The sequence below is a fragment of the Labrus bergylta genome, chromosome 10 (genome assembly GCF_963930695.1).
Source record: "Labrus bergylta chromosome 10, fLabBer1.1, whole genome shotgun sequence".
Taxonomy (NCBI): domain Eukaryota; kingdom Metazoa; phylum Chordata; class Actinopteri; order Labriformes; family Labridae; genus Labrus; species Labrus bergylta.
The window spans coordinates 22,819,510-22,839,822 of NC_089204.1; the positions used below are offsets into that span (position 1 = coordinate 22,819,510).

Genomic DNA, 20,313 nt, shown 5'->3' on the forward strand with positions numbered 1-20,313 from the left:
CAGGATCTCAAACAGTTTACGACCTGGCCATTAATCTGACGCCTCCCATGCCTCCTTTATTGATGCTCCAGCTCCTGCATTATTTAGCAGCCTTTCTGTATTTGTGTTTCTGCCAGGACCGATGAGGGAAAGTGTCCTGCTGCGCTGACAGGACTGGAAATCAATGATTTCATAAAAGACAGGCTGCAGAAAATGTATTCTGGGAAAAATAAATCCTCCTGAGTGCACAATGCAAGACGTGCAGAGCACGGTGACAAGTTTGGCACACAGCAGAGGAGTTATATCACTCAAAAAATGTGACTCACAGACCGAAATCCTGGAGAGAAAAAAATAAGACTGCAGGTTTTTACACAGACGTGATTAGAGGAAGGAAGCTTAGAGTTGAAAGCACACGGCTGTATCCAGGAGCTCTGTGATTTACCTGATAACATCACAAAGATCTCCTCCTGATAAACAGAGTCGGGAAGCTTATACCTCGGTATCAAACATCGCACTGCTCACCTTGCTGCCGAGCTCAACAATAATAATTGACGGATTACAATTTGTCATATCTGTGGGGTGATATGATGAACCTTGTCCATTGCAAACACAGGCCAGCAAAAAAAAAAAAAAAGAACTGAGGGGGATTGAAACCTGCAAAAACACAAACAAATATTTAGCTTTTCATTAGGATCAAAAAAGGAAAAACAGGAAACTGGTTGATTGGTGTATGTGAGTCTATCTGACAGCTCTTGTGTGTGACTGACAGGTGTGTCAAGGTAAATGTCAGCTGTCAGAATCACTCCTCTCTGTGCTTATCCCGAGGGGGTTTGTCCATGGGGGACAGCAGAGTGCACCACTGCCTCATCAGTGACAAAGGACACTGTAACAACACTCTCATGTGGGCATCTGTGCACTCTGATAAGGACTAGGGGAGCTTTGTTGCAAACGTTACAATATGATCTATTATTATAATTGTTATTGAATGATCTTTGTCATTGAGTCATTTTACAAACCTGTTTGATAACCCAACAACCAATCAACAGCTAACGCTAGCATTCAACAACTTCCTTAATATTCCATGGTTACCTCCAGCTAATGGTAAAGTTATGTACTATGTAGCCCAATGTGTGTCAGCTCCTCCTTATTAGAGATGGCAGTGTGAAACACAGCATCCTCAAAAGAAACCTAAATGAGTAGTAAACAAATTCGATTTAACTGAAATCGAAGAAAACGTGCAGTAAAGGAATCTTGCAGCCGAAAAATAAAACAGCCGAACATAAACTTTGTTTGAAATCATTGAATCACTGTTCAATATGAGAGCTTAGTGTAGCTGTTCAGCTTCCTCGCAATGTTAAACAGGCAGGGAGAGCATTCCATTAGGTATTGGTTAATATGCATGGATATGTAATGTTATTTTTCATACGTTACATGTATTTATTTATTTTAATTAGATGTATTTCATTGGTTTGACTGCGGCAGGCATTAATCAGGTGTCTTTTTTCAGATGCAGCATTAGCAGGAAAGCATCTTTTTCAGCATGCAGCACTGACACCCCAATTTATACAGGAAGCGCATTGTCTAGTTTACGGCCTACTTCTGTCTTTTCTTGAGGCTTTTGGTCTATGGGCATGTTTTGAAGAGAATGCTTCACTCTACTACAGTGGCTGTTTCCCCTGCTTGAGAAATAAATGACTGAACTACAGTTGTAATAAGTGTGTCTCTACCTTCTTTACAACATTACACAGAGGGACACCCATTACAGAAAAACACGGTGTTTTCTTTGGCCCTTGGGGAAACAACTGTTGCTTACTTTTGTCTCTGGAGAAAAGTCTCAGCAGTGTATGAGCAGGCTGGCGAGCTGTTTGATTAGACAGTCACCTGATTTGCAGAACAAGATGAAGTGCCGTTCTACACTGAATGTCCCCCTTCACTCTAATCTCCCTCCAGGCTGCCTCAAGGACCGGGCTGCATGCCCAACACTTCTTCAGAGGTCCCCTCTTTTTCATCCTTTCCCCGTCAACTCCATGACAGACAAAAGGTCCTTATGCAAATACAAAAACCCTCTAAAAGAGGAATGTCACAGGGAGAGGAGGGTGCAGAGAGGATCACCGTGTACAATTAGGAGTTCTCTCACTGATGGAGAGCATCAGTTTGCTGATGGTGGAAAACATCCTAATTTTAATCTTTGAAGAGTTAAAAGGACTCTTGAAGTGGGATCTGATTTCAAAAAGGTATTTAAAAGAAATGTTAATACACTTAGAATTTATTCTACACTGAAAAAAAAAATCTTGTGGTAACAGACTGCTGAAATCAGCTGTGGTAGATTCTGTTATAGCACCAAACATAACCCTTAAATCTGATGAAATAAAGCAGAAAAATGAAAAAAATTCCATTGCCTTGAGGTAGTCTTTGGCAGTGATGCTACATATAGCATCGTATTACTTCCTCCCACTTTGACAATTCACATAATGACTGTTCACAGCTTTGGATTACAGATCACATGAGACATGCCTGAGATGAAACAAAACCCCCTGAACAATATTCTCACCCTATATGTTCGCCTCTTATCTTTCACACTGGGCTGCAGGGCATGAGAAGCAAGCCCGCTGATTCCATATTTCTGCATGCACACAGAGCTCTGAGCTGAAGCATTGCAGCGCATAGCAGAGGCAGAGAATCAAACGCTGAGAGTCTGGGCTGCATCCTTTACAAAACAGAGTCAAGAGCGAGGCTTATGTAAGAGAGCTGAGAGGACCAGGTAATAAAAGGTAAAGTGGGGGTTAGTACTTTTGGGAACCGGATCGATAGACAAAATAAGTGTGAAGAAATAGCACTGATAGAAAACTGAAGTTTCCACCTGGTCGGTAAAGATAAATGTGAGGTGTTGTGAGTCAGAGGAAAGAAGAAAAATATTTTTAAAGAGTAAATTAAGCTTACTCTTCTGTTTCCCTTAAGGCAAAGCAGCAAGTTGTGTGTCAGGATCTTATACGAGGCATTTTCTGCACAGAGGTTTGCCCCTCAGGGTATATGCCTTTAGATAATAGGCTTGTTGCTGTGTTTAGTCTGAGAGGAATAACTGCAGACACTACACAGGGCAAAAACAGAAATGCTAACATTGTTATTTTGGTAATATATTTTATAACAGTTCATTTTCTCCTGGAATTAACTGTTATAAAGCAGGAGCTGGGGATCGAACCCTCGACTTTCCGATTGAGAGAAGACAACTCTACTTACTGAATCCAGTGTATGGACTTTTGTTTTATTTTATTTTAGAGGACAGCTATAGAGTGACAGGATATGTAAGGAGATTTACTGTAGAGTATAGGGGATGGCATCCATAAAAAAAGCGTCCAGACCAGGAATCAAACCAGCAACTGATGCAACAAGGACTGTAGTAACTGTTCGTTGGGACGCTTGCTCTACCAACTGACTTACACCAGCACGCCTAATGATGGCAGCATTTAACAGAGGGTCTAGAAAATGATGCCACTGTCAAAATGCAGATATATAAATATACATAACTAAAATCATAGCACATGTCAAATGTAATCCAATAATCTGTGGATGCAGATTTTGAGCATGAACAAAAGATGCATGGTTGCAAAAAAAAGGCAATTACAATGAAGAACAAGTGCCCTAGTGAAAGTAATTTAGAATGAATAATTTATGTATTTCTTATGCTTCAGTTTGCAGAGAGATTACAATTTCTACCGAACAACATTTGTTGACAGATAAACAGACATTGTGAGACTTTTCCTACTGGATCATAAATGAGTAATTGCTTTCCTACTGAAGGAGGTAGACAAAAGGTTTTCATTTATGTCTGCATTAAATTGCCTGACACTTATGTTGTATAGATTATATTGAGCATTCAAACTTCCTGCATTGTTCAAGAAAGGCTCTAATTCCAGTCTTAACACTAGAAATGAGTGACGTCAGAAACACTGTAACAGCGGCAAAGGATGGATAAGAGATGGATCAGCCAAAACCTGGCTGAAGACTTCATTATGTAAATAGTGGAAAGCATTTTTAGATCACTGGATGGATATTTAAATGCCCAGGGCCAGAAATTGACTGGTCAAATTGGGGGGAAAAAGTAGCACAAACTTTCTTTTGTCCTTTTTCTTTTGAAATAAACACAACTTATAGACACAATAAACCCAGAATTAAAATCTTGTTCAAAAAGCAGCTGTTCACTCATGCCAGCCCTCTACTCACTATCTATAAATAAAACCTGCCCTTGTGCCTTTTAGAGCCCTTGGGGGGAAGACAACAGTCTGCAACTCACAGGAGAATTTGGTACAAACAAAGAAAACCTTCACACTTCACTGAAAACACCAAGCTACACTGAAAAACAGACATGGACAACAATGGAAAATCAATGAAGTTCCCTTGGTAGGGTCTCCAAGAAGAATACGAATCAGCCAATGATTTGAGACAGGGGAGCCTAAGACAATTGAACGAGAGAGTTACAACCAGAGCAGCAACAACACAGGGCGGAAACCTGACTTGACTTGTAGCAAAGACAGACTGGATGTCATTACTGCTTCCAGGCAGGTCCGATGTCCAAGTGTGCTCATGTTTTTTCTTGAAGAAATTCCTAAAAGACACGTTAACTGTAGTGTCACTTAAACCATAGGTTATATCCTTCTTAACTAGCTTACAGTGGCTAAAGCTTAGCCCAACCGTTAATCACTTACTTTAAAATTATTCAAGGGTAAACTTACTATATCGCTTATTCTGACTTTTGTGATTTCAGAGAGGGTAAACAAAAGTCGGCTAATTCAAAGCTGAGAGATTATTTTAAGCGCAAGTAGCGAGCGAGTACTTTAAGCTAACCTTAAATGCGTTATTTGGGTGTCAAAAATACGTGGTTTACTGGAAAAATATAGAGCAGGTTTACCAAAGATTTTAATTGGGATTTTTGATGGAATGGGGTAAATTAGCTGTCTTTTGGCTTGTTTTTTTTGTATTCAGCTGACTTTATTAAAACAAGAACCACATGAACTTGTTTTGTTACATTATCATATAGATAAACTATAGAAAGTTATAGAAAAATCATTCTTCTTCATTTTTCTATAACTGTGTTTGAAAGCTTCTTTAAATAGATTCAAGATTTACATTTTTAATGTCTACTACATAGTGACAGAAAATTACCTGCGTCCGAAACCGCAAGTTTTATGCTATCGTCATATTAAATATGACATCACAACGGGTATGTAGTATGTTCCTAAATCGCATGTAAATGTGTAAGAGAGAAATACCCGGATGTATCATAGATTGGCCAGACTGTTTTAAGTATGAAACGGGAATGCACAGGTTATACTAAACCGCTAAATGCATTGCAGCTCTCAGACTTACCAATTGCAGAGCTCACCAAACAGCCAGCCAACTAGCGACATATAGTTGAAAGTAACTTTGCTGTAATATGTTTTAATGTCTAATAATGCAGTTATAGTAGTAAGGAACTGATGTATATTGTTGCTGAATTCTATTTACGGTCCAACAGTTGTGCTAACTTGATGCTAGCTTATACAACTAGCTTGGACCGATAATTTGTCATGTGATTTAGTATCTTGCTAACGACATACTAACTGTCAGGTTTGGTAGGCATTATGCAGTATACTGTTTGAGTATGTATTCGGCAGTACGTTAGGATGTGGTTTTAGACTTCAACCTGTCTCTTGCAAACTATTATAACAAGCTTGGGCTGCTGAAGTGTCAACTTTCCTTCCCCCCCCACCAAAGAGCAGCTTCTAATGTTAGCAAACCACAAAAAAAAAAAAAAAAATGGGAAAAGAAAATGTTACAGTATGAGGAGATTTCAGTTTCTTTGTAAGTTGTAACAGAAAGATTAAAGTCTCTCTGATCTAATCTTCACAATTCTTTTTTCTTTTTACAAAGGGTAAAAAGGGTTAATACATTTTCATAGTCTTCAAATGCTAAGCTAAAAATGAAATCCCTCAAGTGCATCTTCAAGTAGTTCTGACTATGAGATCCTCTCAGCTAACATCTACTTAAAAAGAAAGAAAATGCAGCTGGCTCCTTACACTACTGGTCCCCATGTGTGTATATGTATGAGTGTGTGTGCATATTTCTTGATTACAAGAAACACTTTTTCAACAAGCCCACTCTCAGGTGCTAAAACATCCTGTTATTTTCAGCCACTTTTTTTCAAATCAAATTCTCTTGTATCGGCTAGCTGCTGTTCCAACAGGAGGTGCTGAGTTTACACTGGCAATACCTCAGCCTGGCTCATGCCCAGAGGTGATAACACTTGGGTGGCATTTACTGTTGGGACAGCCACTGCCACTTAGGGTTATTGTTAGTTTTGAAAGAAAAAAAAATGGTGTGATTAATTGAACCTGCCTAACGGAATAGCAGAAGCCAAGCATGAGAATTTAAGAGCTGTAGTGCATTTTCAAATGAAGAGTTAATTATGAAACATATACAAGTCTTGATGCACCACTCAGACTAGTTTGGGTCTTTTATTGTTGCCTACAAGGGCCAACTTACTGTGTATGCAGGTTTTTAACAACAGGAGGGCATTGGATGTATCCCACAAAGAGCTCATTAGAGGCAGATTCATGGATGTCAGGTGTTTTCAGCAGCAAACCACCTTTTTGCCATATACCAACGAGATGAAACCAACACAGAAGCAGGTCATTCTAAAAAGTCATGTATTTGAAATGCAGAAATTTCAGGCATCTGTTTGCAGGAATATTGCACAAAAAGGAGGCTTCACAGGACCGTCTGTCTTTTTTTTTTTACTGCAGCTGTAAGTCACACTTGTATGGAGATTTCTAAATGAATACGTATTTATTCCATTTGCTATATTGCATTGGCAAAGATATTTGATATCTAAAACCTTTCTTCACCTCTTATATCAAATCCTCTCTCCCTGTCTCTCTGCGGCACCTGTGCCCTTCAGCTGTGGCTATAGTACTGCAGTGGGAAGCAGCTGTAGCCTTGCAAGCAGTGAATGATGAAAGGCTGTTTCTTCTGCTTCCCCCCCCCTTCCTCAATTACAGCCCACCTAGGCCACTACAGGCAGCCAAGACACCCCGCAGCCCACCAGCAGTCTGTCCAAACCCCAAACAATCAGACCATCTCTCCCAAAACTGTTGGACGCACTCCATCTGCATGTGTGCAGCCTCATAGAGAATCCTGAGCACGATAAGGGACAGTCCATGCCAGAACAACTTTGCATGGCTGTTTTCAGTTTGTTTATGTATATTGTATCTGTCCCAATCAAATAAACCATGAATAAATAAATAATAACAAAGCTTGCAGAGATAGATTAATGGATTTCTGATCGGCTTTTATCACCACTCATAGCAGTAACGCATCAGTAGCAGTCTATTCTAATTCGCAGAAGAGGTAGTCAAGTGACTGTGTAAAAGTAAGCCAGTCTTAGAACAGAGCTAGGATTACAATTTACAGTTCAAGTGGATAGTCTTTAATGGAGTATTTGGCTCCAGCTTTACAAATGCTATTACCCACAATTACATTATCGTATGCTATGGTGTGAAATGCTAAAATTCAGCACTGACAGCTGCCCCACAGTGTTAAGATTCTGCTGGGTTGTGGCCAGTTGAAGTTCACAAGAGGCTAAAATAAAGTAAAAACCGACTGTCAAATGTTCCCGTCAAATTGCCAGGACCTGCTTCATCCATTTTTGCATATTTAATCCCCAGGCATTGGGGAGGGATCTGATGGGTTTTTTTTTGTTCTGGTACAGAGTGTTGTCTGCTCTCTAAAAATGAAGTGAATGGATAACAGGTGCATGCAGTTGGTTGGTACAGGGTAATCCTGAGCTGCTTGACTTTGGAGGCAAAGATAAAGATCTAGCAGGCACAGACAGCACTGGATGGGAGGCGGAGAAAAAAATCCTGTCCTTTCTCGATGCATGATGGATGCTGACAATAAACAGCTTCCTACTTGGTGAACTAGTACTCCTACATCCTAATCATCATTCATGTTTTAGGCTCATATCTGACTTCATCTTAAATCAACAGGAATAAAACATTGTACCAATTTCACGGCTTGGTGATTTCATGCGCAGTATCCTTTTTTACGAGTGAAGTTGAGCAAAAAATTGAATTTACTGTTGATTTGCCTTTAGCCGGCGTGCCAAATTGGATTTGCTGTGCATAAAAATGCAGCACTCTCCAGCCGTTTAATTTTCATACTAAAATGAAAATAGACCGCTCCGATATTGGGGAGATGATCCCAGTTGACATGCAATCGTCCCTTTAATTGAGTCCTCAAATTTCATGGTGCAAAACCAATTTTATTCTAATCTTGCTCCAAACGAAAAGGAGTAGCTACATAAAGGACAAGATGATTCTTTAAATAATCATATTTGCATTTTTGTTTCTATTCACTGTACGTCTCCCTCTGTAGTTCATCCATACATGTCCTGTTTAATTTTATTTGAAGGTTGATTATAAGCAGTGGAGATTCTAGAGTTTGTTGGGGCCCTATGCAAAAATCAATTGGGGGACCCTCCAACCAGCATTCATAATTTCTGCCAGTGTCCAGACTCTTACTCCTCTTCCTCTTTTTTCCTCTTTATTTTTTCTCTCCTATAGACGGATAATTCCTCTTCATCTTTCTTTGTTGACTTTCATCGATAAATTTTGGTTTTCACCGCAATAATGGGAGCGATGCTTAATTGGGCAATGCGGGTGAGTGCTGTCAGATAGGGCCCCCTTAGGGAGGTTTCCTACTGTCATTGCAAAATGTGCACATTTTGGGCCACTGCTTCGGTTTAAGTTTGTGAGCCCTCAGGGGCCCCCTACTGGTCTGAGGCCCCAAGCAGTTGCCTGCCTTGCCTGTTGACAAGCAGTGCCTGTGATTATAAGTAAGAACTTGAGAGTTGGTTGCAATCCCTGGACAGAAATCCTAAAAAAACAAGTGCACAAATAAAGAGTAGTAACCAATTAAATGTTATTGAAGAAGCTGAGTGGGATATCCCTTTTAATGTATTTTATGTCATTTTTTTCATCTTTGACTGAATTGGTAAAAAAGCATGAAGTTTGTCAGTCCAAGAGTTATAATACATTACTAAGGCTCGCCTCGCCTGCTCCCTTGTTTTCTTTTTTTTTTTTTTTTTTTTGCTGGATTTGGTGCATTAGTGGAATGAAATGTTGAGTGCACCTGTCAGATTAAAGGATTGAAGGTATCCCATTCTATTATTTGTTGACTGTAACTGTTAAATCTAATCGCCTTGTCTTCCTGTGAAATAGATTAAATTGAAGTGTGGGGGCTATTTATTTTTATTTTTTTTACTGGAAGCAGAAGAGCCTCTTATCCTGATTCTGCCTTTTACATAAGAGAATAAACATGAAATATTTACAGTGAGCGTTCTGCAGCCCACAGTATGTATTGTGTGTTTTTTTTTTATGTGTGATGTTTGCGTGCATCTGCGTGTGCAGAAGGGGAGAATGAAAGAGCTCGTCTTTCATGTTGTGCAGCTTTGATTATTGCTTTACTGTGTTGAATTAATATTCAACGTTCAGCTCTCGGAGGACTGTGCGAGTCAACATCAATTTGTGTAATCTGAATACCTATAACTGTGTCCTCTGCAGGCTTTTATACATCAACCAAACAATTCCCTGAGACTGAACTTCTGCTCATTTCCCACTTCTTTTATTTAATCCTTTTTCTCACCTAAAAAGCTAACAAAGCAATTAAACGCTCATTTGTATTTGAGCAAAAGCGAAACTGAAAAGATGTCTAGTTTGAAGACGTTTGAATGATGTGACAAAAATCCTGATAAAGGGTTGTTTCCTCTACCCTGAAGCTGTAGCCTGATAGGAATAGAGTCATCAAACCCTCAGTGATACACGTTCCATTTCAACACCATAGCACACAAGCTGCTGTTGCTGTGGCAGCAAGCTGAAATCAAAGCAGTTTCCACTGGCGATTCCCCCGGGGAGGCTCGCTGGTTTGTTTCTCAGATGTTTCTCCTGTCATCATCATCCTCACCAGAGACACAACACCACCACCACCACCACTGCTTCCTCGTCCTGCCCTTTAACTCAACAAAAACACGCACAGAAGCAAATGCACACGCACACAGATTAAGACAATCACCTCTGGGAATAACGATCATGAAAGAGATAGAGTGTGTCACACAGCAGCAGCTTTGATGTTAAATTGAGGGAAAATGGAATTTGGAGCAAGCGACATCTCCACATTGGACGTAAACCCCCTTAAGCAATGATAGGACGATGATCCAACTTTCCCTGAATTGTTTTTTGTATTAATTATAGGATGCTACACATATTCCCTGAGAGTGTTTTTCTTTTTATTCTCTCATGAAAGACGAGTTTTCCTCTCATCCACGGACAGTCACTTTGCGCAGGATTTATAGTGGAGTTGCAGCTCTTACAAACATTTTGGATCAAAGCTGTGTAAATATATAGAGCAGCATCCAGAGAGTTATAATCCCACAATAATTCCGACTTAATCTGTCCATGCGCACAATTTCATTACTTCCCTAAGAACAGTTCCAGAGGACATTCTCTAATCAAAGCCAAAGTTATCCATCTCCAGGAGGGGTGTGGCTGCCAATTTTCACAAACATTCACGTTTTTCCTTCAGGGACGTCTTCGACCGAGGATTTAAGGCGGCGTATAAATGCAGATCAGAAACGACAGCACAGCCTCTAGGGGGGTGTTATTGCATATAAAGACCCATCCTCTCCTCCTGAAAAGATATCACATTGTTCTCATAAAGATGCTCAACCTGAAGCTCATATTGCCAATCCAGTAATGATACCTATCACGTGCTTGCAACCACCCCGGATCAATTAAAACCCAATCAACAGGACTTCTATGGAACATAATCCGACTGCACTATTGTTCAAATCCTGTAGGGATCATTAGTAATCATTTCACAGAGCAGGAGGCAGAACTAAACGTCCATACATTCAGCGACACAGCCATACATCACCGTGCACACATACCCCGCAGGCTTTAATCAATCCCTGCAGCCCAGTTCAGTCTGTTCAGGAGGTGAATACGCACATCAATCAATCACCGCCCCCTCTGCTCTAATTGCTTAATTCTCTTGTTTGTGGAAATCTCCCGGGACACGTCTGGAAACACATCTGAGGTAACCCACATTAAGAGCAGTATGATGGAATAGGTCTATTCTGCTCCTGCTGTGTAAGTAGGACTCCAACATTTATTGCTTTTAATTGACTGAGGGGGTCATACACTAAAAATAAGAGAGGGAGTATAGTAGCCTATATATGGTTTCTAGATATTTTCATCTGTTTCATTTTGACCTAGAAATCCTGGGAAAGCTTCATCGTTCATTTCTTGGTGGCTCTCCCGATTAAAAAAAGGCTTTAGACACCCAGGATATTAAAGAGGAATCCATAAAAATCCAGTTTTCAGTTTTTAGCTTTAGGGCAACAACAATCTTCTCTTCTGTAAACCAACACTATCCAACTCACATTTGCCTTGCACATATTTCCAGTAATTATTTGAAAAACAACAACAAACAAATCAGCTGAATGTGTACAAAAACATTAGATTTCCTTCAAAATAAAGCCCACTTTCACCACTGTAAACACGTGTCATACATCTTCTATTTCCATCATTTTAGAAGCCCCAACACTGATAACACAGGTTTACACAATCGATTTGTATTGGTGTTTTTGGTGCACATGTAGGCTAGTCAAACAGCATAGAATAAATAAACAGAAACAACATGAACAGCAGTACTCCTGGTGTCAAACTTAACAAAAATAAAACAAACGATAAACAAAGGAATAGGCTATGGGAGTATGTGTGTTATGTCAGTTCTGTAGACAGTGATTGATTGTGATTTATTTTTATCTTGCTGTAAAAAGAGCTTTTCCATGAAGAGTGTGTTTTTGTGTTCCTACTGTGTTTGTTCCAGCAACAGCTCCAAGTTTTTTTTGTGCATTATCAAGAAGTAGGAGTGCGGTAACTATATTCACTGTTTCTGTGTCCTCGTACCGCATTAACGCGCATCTCTCAGTCAACACGGCGGACTTACGTCTCTGAAGCGATTCCAGTGCTTGATCTTGCGGCTGTACTGTGAAATGGTGGACAGCCACTGCTCGTCTTCCATGAAATTGCCCGTTTTTTCCGCCTCCTTGGCGCTCTTCACGTCGGTCTGCAAGGTGGACCCCGCGATCATCACCAGCGGGACGAGAAGGCACACGATATCCGTAATTCCCACCATAGTTAGCGGACAAAAATACCTCGCGCACACCGGCTGTCGGTTCTCCTCTTCTGGGAGAGGGGGGTGGGGGGGGGGGGAGGAGGATGCTGAGGCTGGATGGATGGATAGAAAGTACCAACTGATTAGCCTATAGGATGCTCCTTCTGCTGCTGGGAGGGAGAGCGACAGAGCCAGAGAGAGAGAGAGAGAGAGAGAGAGAGAGAGAGAGAGAGAGAGAGAGAGAGATGATGGTATTAAAAGTAAATCCTGGTGCTTACTGACACTTGTTTGTTTGTTTGTTTGTATAAATACGTCCCTGCGTCACATACCTTGTTTGAGTTGTAAGTTAAAGAGGGTTTCCTACGTGCTGCACCTTGCATATGTCACGTGACGCCCTGCACCCACTCACGGGATGCTCAGGTGGTACAGTTTATGTGGTGGTAAGTGGGGCAGTGTGAAAATCAGGCCTGCTACAAAGGATTATTTCTATTTTCGTGTAATCTGTCTATTACTTCTCAATAAATCGATGAGTCCTTTTTTTTCTTTCTTTACTAACAGGCTATAGACAACTTTGAAATCCTCGCATGTGCTTCCAAAGGGGTTGCCACCAAACAATGTGAAACCTTGACATGTTTATTTTAACACCACCACAGATTGGCCTACAGAAAAGCATAAACAGAAAAAAAACAACTCTATAGTCAATCAAATATTTTTTACGCTATACTGAATACACAACCACACAACATGATGATCTGCTGCATTTGTCGTGCAAAATCAATGTTTCACAAAACAGAACTATCTTGATCCACTTACTTGCGTTTGCCTCGAGCCTTCATGCAGATCCCTCGTGCAGATTACATCATGAATCGACTTCCCTCCATGTTTAGATTTCATTCACACCAGGTTAATGATTTCATGTTTTAAAATCTGGATATGCAAAAACGCCTAAAGGTCAACATACCGCTGCAAATCTGATTTACGACTCATTCCACTATATAGGGAAATAACAGCGTCAATATAGTATTTCCAGATTTACTTCAAAGTGCTTCTCCACTTTAACATGATCAAATAATGGCACCATGCTATTAATTATCAATGAGAATGAAGAAAGAAGAATTAAAAACTATAATGGGGTTTTGAAAGACAAAAAAAAACATTTGTGTTTATATTGTGTATTATATATCCGTACACACCCTGAGTCTTCTAATGATGTGAAATCAGTGTAGATGGGCGCCGGTAGCCTAGTGGTTAGTGCGTGCGACCCATGTACAGAGGCTGTTGTCCTCAAAGTGGGCGGCTCGGGTTTGAATCCGACCCGCGGCTCCCTTCCCGCCTGTCACTCCCCACTCTCTCTCTCCCTGATTTCTGACTCTATCCACTGTCCCCCAAAATAAACCTTTAAAAAAACAGTGTCGAATCTTCATTGATGTCTCTGATATTTTCCAGATGTTGTAATATGATATTCAGTACAACGCATATGTGTTACTTCTAACACTAACACTAACATTAACATTAACCGTGGCCCTGTTCCATTTAAGTGTCCCAGTAAGCCACGACACTGAGCCTGTGCACAGACTGTACATACGAGGAGGCTGGAACTAGAACACCTCAATGCTGTGCAGCCGATGTTATGAATAACATATGTGCTTTTCCTGCTAACTTGCAGAAAACATGGCTGATAATCTTTCAGCTGAATCTTAACTTAAAATAAACACACTCAAGGCCTGACTGTATTCTATTTGAAGCTGTGAACCCTTTTAGTTTCCCTTTTTCCCTTCTGTTTTCCTCATTTTACTTCCATGTTATAAGTCAGGATTTCTCTTTAAATGTAGTTTTTCCTTGTAACATATTGTTCTTTTTCCTGTTTTTGTACATGTGTTGATTTCTGTTGTCTTTTACACTTGATGTCTTAACGACTTGACTCTTAGTTTGCTGCCTTTGAGGACCATTTTAAAGTGCTTTATTGTTGTGACATTAATACAACAATAACAGTGAAAGATACTGGTCTAGTCTAATGTAACAAGACTTGACCGTCCATCGTTATGTCTCAGAATTGTGTTGACAGTGGATGTATTTTCTTTCCATCTTTGTTCTGCTGTTTTCAGATGGCCCACACAGATAATATGTTCTCTGATACATTACTGGGTTGCAGAGTGATTTGCATCGTGCCACTCTACATTATCTGACTGAATCTGCCCTGCCTGCTGTATCTCCTTCCCCTCTGCAGCCTTCAGTCGGTCCCCGCGGAGAGACACACACTGAATGACAGCTTGTAATTGAAATGCTGGATTAACTGATGCCATCTTCGCTTCATCCTGAAAAGAGTGTCTTTGAAGCCCTCTTAATAAAGGCAGGCACGAGACAGGGCGTCACCTAATCTCTCGGGCTGAAAGCAATCAAGTTTAGGAGCGCAGATAAAGAGGGAGGAAGTTGTTTGAACTGAACCTAATGCAAACGTTGGGGTGCGATAAACTCAGAGTCTGTAAGCATGAAGCGTGTTTTTAATCCACCTAACTTTGATGCAAGTGGGATGCAACTTTACACTCACACTGGTAAACATGATTTACGTGTAATGCTTCAATTTGTTAGATCTGGACTTTTCCTACTCTCTACTGCTGCTGAGTGTAGCAAGACCATTTCTAAAAAACTACTTTGTCACACATTTCGAAACATATTCAGAGTTCATAGCACGAACATGCATTTTCTACATTTCTACAATTCACTTAGCAGAAGCTTTTATCGAAGGTGACGTACATCAGAGCGTAAGTGCAACACAAGCAAGGATCTAGAAAGGAGGAAACAATGTAATTTAGTGCAAAAAAACCCAGCTTTAAGTCTGATCAGACACACGGGTGCTGACAGGCAGAGCACAGAGGCAGGGCACAACATCGACAACAGCTGCTCTTGAGAGTTCTGTTAAGCATCAAAACCATCCTTGATATCGTCATTATCAAACAAAACCATCATCTTCAACATCAAAACCATCATGGTCATCATCAATATCATTTTCAGCATTAGCTGTTGTCTGACAGTAGCCAGTGGGTTTGAAATTTTGAAATGCAGCACAACGTCCCTTTAGGTTTTCAGCATCTACTTTTAGTTTTCTTTGTCTGGTTATTAAGACTCCCTCGTTTATACAATTTACAACACTGCATTAGTGCTTTATGACAGCTTTAGAGATTTCCATACTGAGTGCGTGTGTGTGTGTTTGTGTGTGAAAATGCGACGAGTTGTGCTGAGTCATTTGGGTATATGTGCTAAAGACAATGTGCAAATGATTACAATGAATGTAAAATGCTCCTTCAGTTGTACACCAGAAACACAATGTTGTGAATTCTTTATCATATTTTAACAATGATTTGAACAGCTACTGGAAAATTTGAGCCAAAGAAAGAGGAAAAAAAAAAAAAAGAGTGTCACACAGCGCTGTGCAGCTGCTGCTATCAATCCGCCTCACTCCCAGTGACATTAATCAAACTAAGAGCAGTGAGTTCATGTGATTAATATAACGTGTCCCTTTAAGACACTTATTAGGGAGAAAGCTTGAGGCTGCTTCACTGGGTTATGTGCAGAGGCTCGGTCATGAACCCCACAGACAGATGTGGTGTGACAGTCCCAGAGAAGAGGGGAGGGCACAGCATGGCAGGTCAACAATGTTCATCTCATTTGTTGGAGCCAGTTAAAGAGAAAAGAAGGCTGAGTAATCCAAGAGTCACAGAGCCATAGGGGGTTTCAGGTAATCTCCTTATAAAAGAGGGAGGGGGGGGGCGGTATTTTCTCCCTGTCAGTCACGGGAGCGTGGTTTCCCCCATGTCTGAGGCTTTGAGAGGAGAAAAAAAAAGAGGGAATCTAATTGTGTTGGCTGGATCAGCTGCAGGGTGGAGACATATTAAGATCCAATGGTGCTTATTAACAAAAGCATTTTGTCTACTGTCGTCTGCAGGCGTCCTGTATGCCAAGACACAAGATAATGCTCGATTTCTGAATCAGCGCTGAAAGAGGGTGCCGAGAATATAAAGATGTACCTAAAACACATATACTTTACAGACTGTTACGTATCTGAAAGTTTTACAGTCCGCATACCTTATTAATATTAACTGTGACATCTGTGTGTATTTAGACAACAAAATTACCAGGGGAGGAAAATGGAATTAAAAAACATTAAAAAAAACAAGGAATTGATCGATGAAATAAGTACATGAACAAGAGTTCAGACATAAAGTGTATCAGTTTTTCACTTGATTGAGGGGTTGATCATGGGTTGAGTACGGGCCTCTTGAGGTATGTCTGTCTAAATAAGTCCTCTTTGCAAAGTATGTGCCTTCTCTCCATTCCAGTTTAGTCAAAGAATAACCAGTAGGTCATGGCCTCAGGAGGGACGAGATCTATACTCTGAAACCACACTGAGAGCTGAGGAGCCCTCCTCAGAGACCCACTAAAGATGCACCTTCTTGCACCAAAGAAAAGGACATAAAAAAAGATTCAACATGTTGGGATTGAGGTTCAGTGCAGACAATAAACCGAGAATACAAGAGACAGGTTGAAGTTCATTTCAGAAATGTCTCTGTAGACACATTTTGACATACGGGAAACATTGATGCAGTCATTGAGATATTCAGGTGCTGGTTGGTGGACTTCATGTGACTCTTAAACCATCTATTTTATCTCTGGAGACATTTGCTGTGAATTTTTTTTGACTTTTTATACACTTTGTTTCACTAAATGTACAATTCATATTCCTTTAAAGTAAAAGAATAGAAACCATAATGTGCATTTAACATTAGTACATGATGCAATGTTCAATGAGCAGTCAGAATAGCCCTTCAAGTCTTCTTTAATTCAAACCAAACACAAAAAGCAAACCTTTGGCACATTGCTAAATAATGCACGCAGTTCTAAAATGAGAGATAGCTTCACTCAGGGACGAGTCATGGTAAGAGTACTTATGAATAATAATCAGGATCCTTTTCTGTGTCTGATGTCATGTGGCCGCAGTTTATCATGTGTGCGTCGACGTTCTTGCTTCTGCACCTCTCAGTGGGCAACGCCGTGTCTGTGGCCAATGGCATTTAATCAATATATAGGCTCATTCATAGGCAGAGCAATACAAACTGCAAATAACCCTCATCCTCTGGGTGTTTGATGTCAAGGCAGTGATGGGAAACTACAAAACCGTTCCTTTGCAGTAATTTAAAGCCACATACTGTATAGAACAAGGACAGTCGAGTACATGTCAAAGAAAATCAGTACAATGATATAAACATAAGAAAAGGTGTCGAAAAATGCATGAAAACACAAACTGAAAATTCAGATATTTATCCGTTTCTTGCACTTTACAGTCATTTAGTTGTAGTGTAAGACCTGTGTTACATGACGCAACCTTAGTGTTTCTCAATCTAAGTAAAAACATTTTTTAGACACGGTCTCTTTAAGGCACTGTGAGGAGTTTTAAACAAAAGCAAATCAGACCATGAGAAAGAAGACTGACGATTGCCATATGGTTATTTGTAATGCTTGTCATAGCTGTCACTGGGTGAGTGTCAGAAAAAATGTACAGCTCGCTGCCGAAGGAGAGTTTGTTCACATTGGTGCATTAGACAGTTAAAAGACAGCAGGATGAGATTTATCACAAACATGTGCAGAACACGGTCAGCAAAGAGATAGGCTGTGCTGATTTGTTCACAAGGGGAAAAAAAAATGACACAAGGGGAGATTTTCTCACAGTCGCTTTAAATTGAGGCTCAGCCGGACTTCAAGATCTTCAACTCAAAGCAGTTACCTTTGGATCACGCTTCATTTCACCACGAGCTGGATGACTGAGAACATCCTCAGACGGTTGCTTTAAATTACTCATGGTACTTTTGTAAGAAACAATTCCATCACTAGGTCTTTAAATCAAAAGTTTCATCATAATAGAACGCAGCAGCAGTTCTTTGGACAACCTCACACTATTTGCTGATTTTCAAAGAGTTAACTACAGTATGATCTTGATTCAATAAATCTCAAGTGACTGCAATCAATATGGGACAATGTCATAGGCAAATCATTCATTACATTTTTATTAGCAACAGCAACTGTGTGGTTTGATAATTTTATTACAGACCTCTCCCTGGCGGTTCAATATCAATCATGTCGTCCTCAAGTTACATAAATATATCGTTTTGCAGATTAACAGTCAGTGAGTCATCAGATATGGATTGATGTTTTTATTTGGTATCAATGATATTGAATCGTAGATGTAGAATCTGACTTATTGATCTATACCAGAGTTTAACACTTCTAACCTCCAACCATGCTAAGCAGTTTTCATGCAATCTCTTAACTATGTTTCCCTGAAATTCCTGAAGTTACAGTCTTGCAATTATATTTTTCTAAAATGTTAAAATGTATTTTGGTTGTCTTGGACGGATCATTTTAGCAATGGACTTGCATCAAATGGGGATTTTAGCTGATTGAATCTTGGCTCAAAAACAGAAACAAGACTTTGCATAATGGAGTTGAGAATGTCTCCACTCTCCCAAACGTGCCAAAAACGAAAGAAACCCACAGACTTCACTATCACTGATTCCAGGCCAGCCTAAACAGAAGACATCCTCTCTAACATAACGCTTACATCCAAAATATCAGCTGTATGAAAATGGGTGTATGAAGTGTTAATGCTTTGATAAAGAAGAGAGTGTCTCAGCAAAACTTGCCAAACATCACAGTTTCTCCTGCCCCCTCTTGAGAGTGCAGGTCGGTTTCTGCTTCCTCCAGCAATAAATCGAAAACCTAAATGGAGCGGCGTCCCAGCTCAAACTTCAGGGGAGGTAGGCACATAAGGCCAAACTGCACCCACAGCTAACAGCTTTTTAGACAAACACAGAGCTCAGATGACAGACAAATGAGAGGCTATATGCTGGTGTATTTCACCACTGAGATAGGCTGGTACTTTATTTCTTTTGTAAGATAAAGGATGTCAGAGAGGCTGACAACACACCACATTTAAAGCCATGAACAATGATAAAAACACTAGGCAACCAGGAATCTGACAATACACTTAAGCTACCTGCTGTGATGGACCCTGCTCCCTGTGTGGTTGCTGTAGCTACAGCCTGACAAACACAACCCAGGGACCCTCCTACTTCTCTCTGAATTAATGAACATGCGTGTATTAAAGAAGTCTGAAGGAGACTATTGAATCTGAGCTAATTCAGGTGTAAATAAATCATCGTCTCCATTTGAGTGCATCATAATTGCTGTACTTATTTCCACATCAATTACTGAATCAAGTTATTCGTTTGGAAGAAAAATACAGAGAGCAATAGTTTTGTTTTCAGCTATTCAATGTGACACATAAAAGCAAATTATTCCGGAAAATAATAAAGCCATTCCAACAATGCATTTGTTTGTAGAGTCATTATACATGAATTGCATAGCCTGAGGCTGCCCGCCCTAAAACAGCTCTCGCAGGTCTGCTTGAATTGTAAAACACAGCCCCTGTCACGCTTTATTTCCTCTTCTCGGGTTTACTTCTTTTTTTCCAATGTGGTGGCATGACTAATGTTTAACCCAGAATGGTGAAGTGTAAAAGCTGCATCTTATTGTTTAAATGATATACATCCTGCCAGTATGCAGAGTGCAGAAACACATTACAGAAGCAGGTGGGGTGGGGGGGAGGGCATTGACCATTAAAATGCATGTGAGCGTATGCATATGAACGTGTGTGTTTAAAACAATAGGTGCACTGAGGCATTAACGTTTCACATGAAGACATGTCCAAACCATGGTCCAAACGAAACACTGGTTGAAGGATCGTCATTGTGCAGTGGCGCCATCGTGTGCATGTTTTGTGTATTGCAAAACAGTAACTATAATAGCCTATATAAAGGACCGTGTAGAGTAAAACATTTATCAATCAAAAATAGTGTGTGTCACATTCCCCCACTTACAGAAACCAGTTTGAAAAGTGTAAACCTTTAACTTCTGTTATGCCAATCTAAACAGAAGATGTGAGCCTTTCAATCTGGATTGGATATTATTTTTCTATCATTGTATTTTTTCTTCCATTATTTAACTGATGTACATATGTTGGATTTTTATTTTTTGATAATTAATATTCATTTTTCCTGTTTTCTTCAGCTG

General features: G+C 40.1%; 1 protein-coding gene across 1 annotated transcript in view; it reads right to left on the reverse strand.

Annotated features, from left to right (window-relative positions):
• spock2 (SPARC (osteonectin), cwcv and kazal like domains proteoglycan 2) overlaps nucleotides 1-12,283 on the reverse strand; it is a 29,019-nt gene extending 16,736 nt beyond the window's left edge. Inside the window, exon 1 of the mRNA XM_020630931.3 lies at nucleotides 12,022-12,283. Within this exon, the coding sequence (XP_020486587.1) occupies nucleotides 12,022-12,210 (189 nt within the window). The 5' untranslated portion in view covers nucleotides 12,211-12,283. The remainder of the gene's footprint in view (nucleotides 1-12,021) is intronic.
• Nucleotides 12,284-20,313: the final 8,030 nt, after the last annotated feature.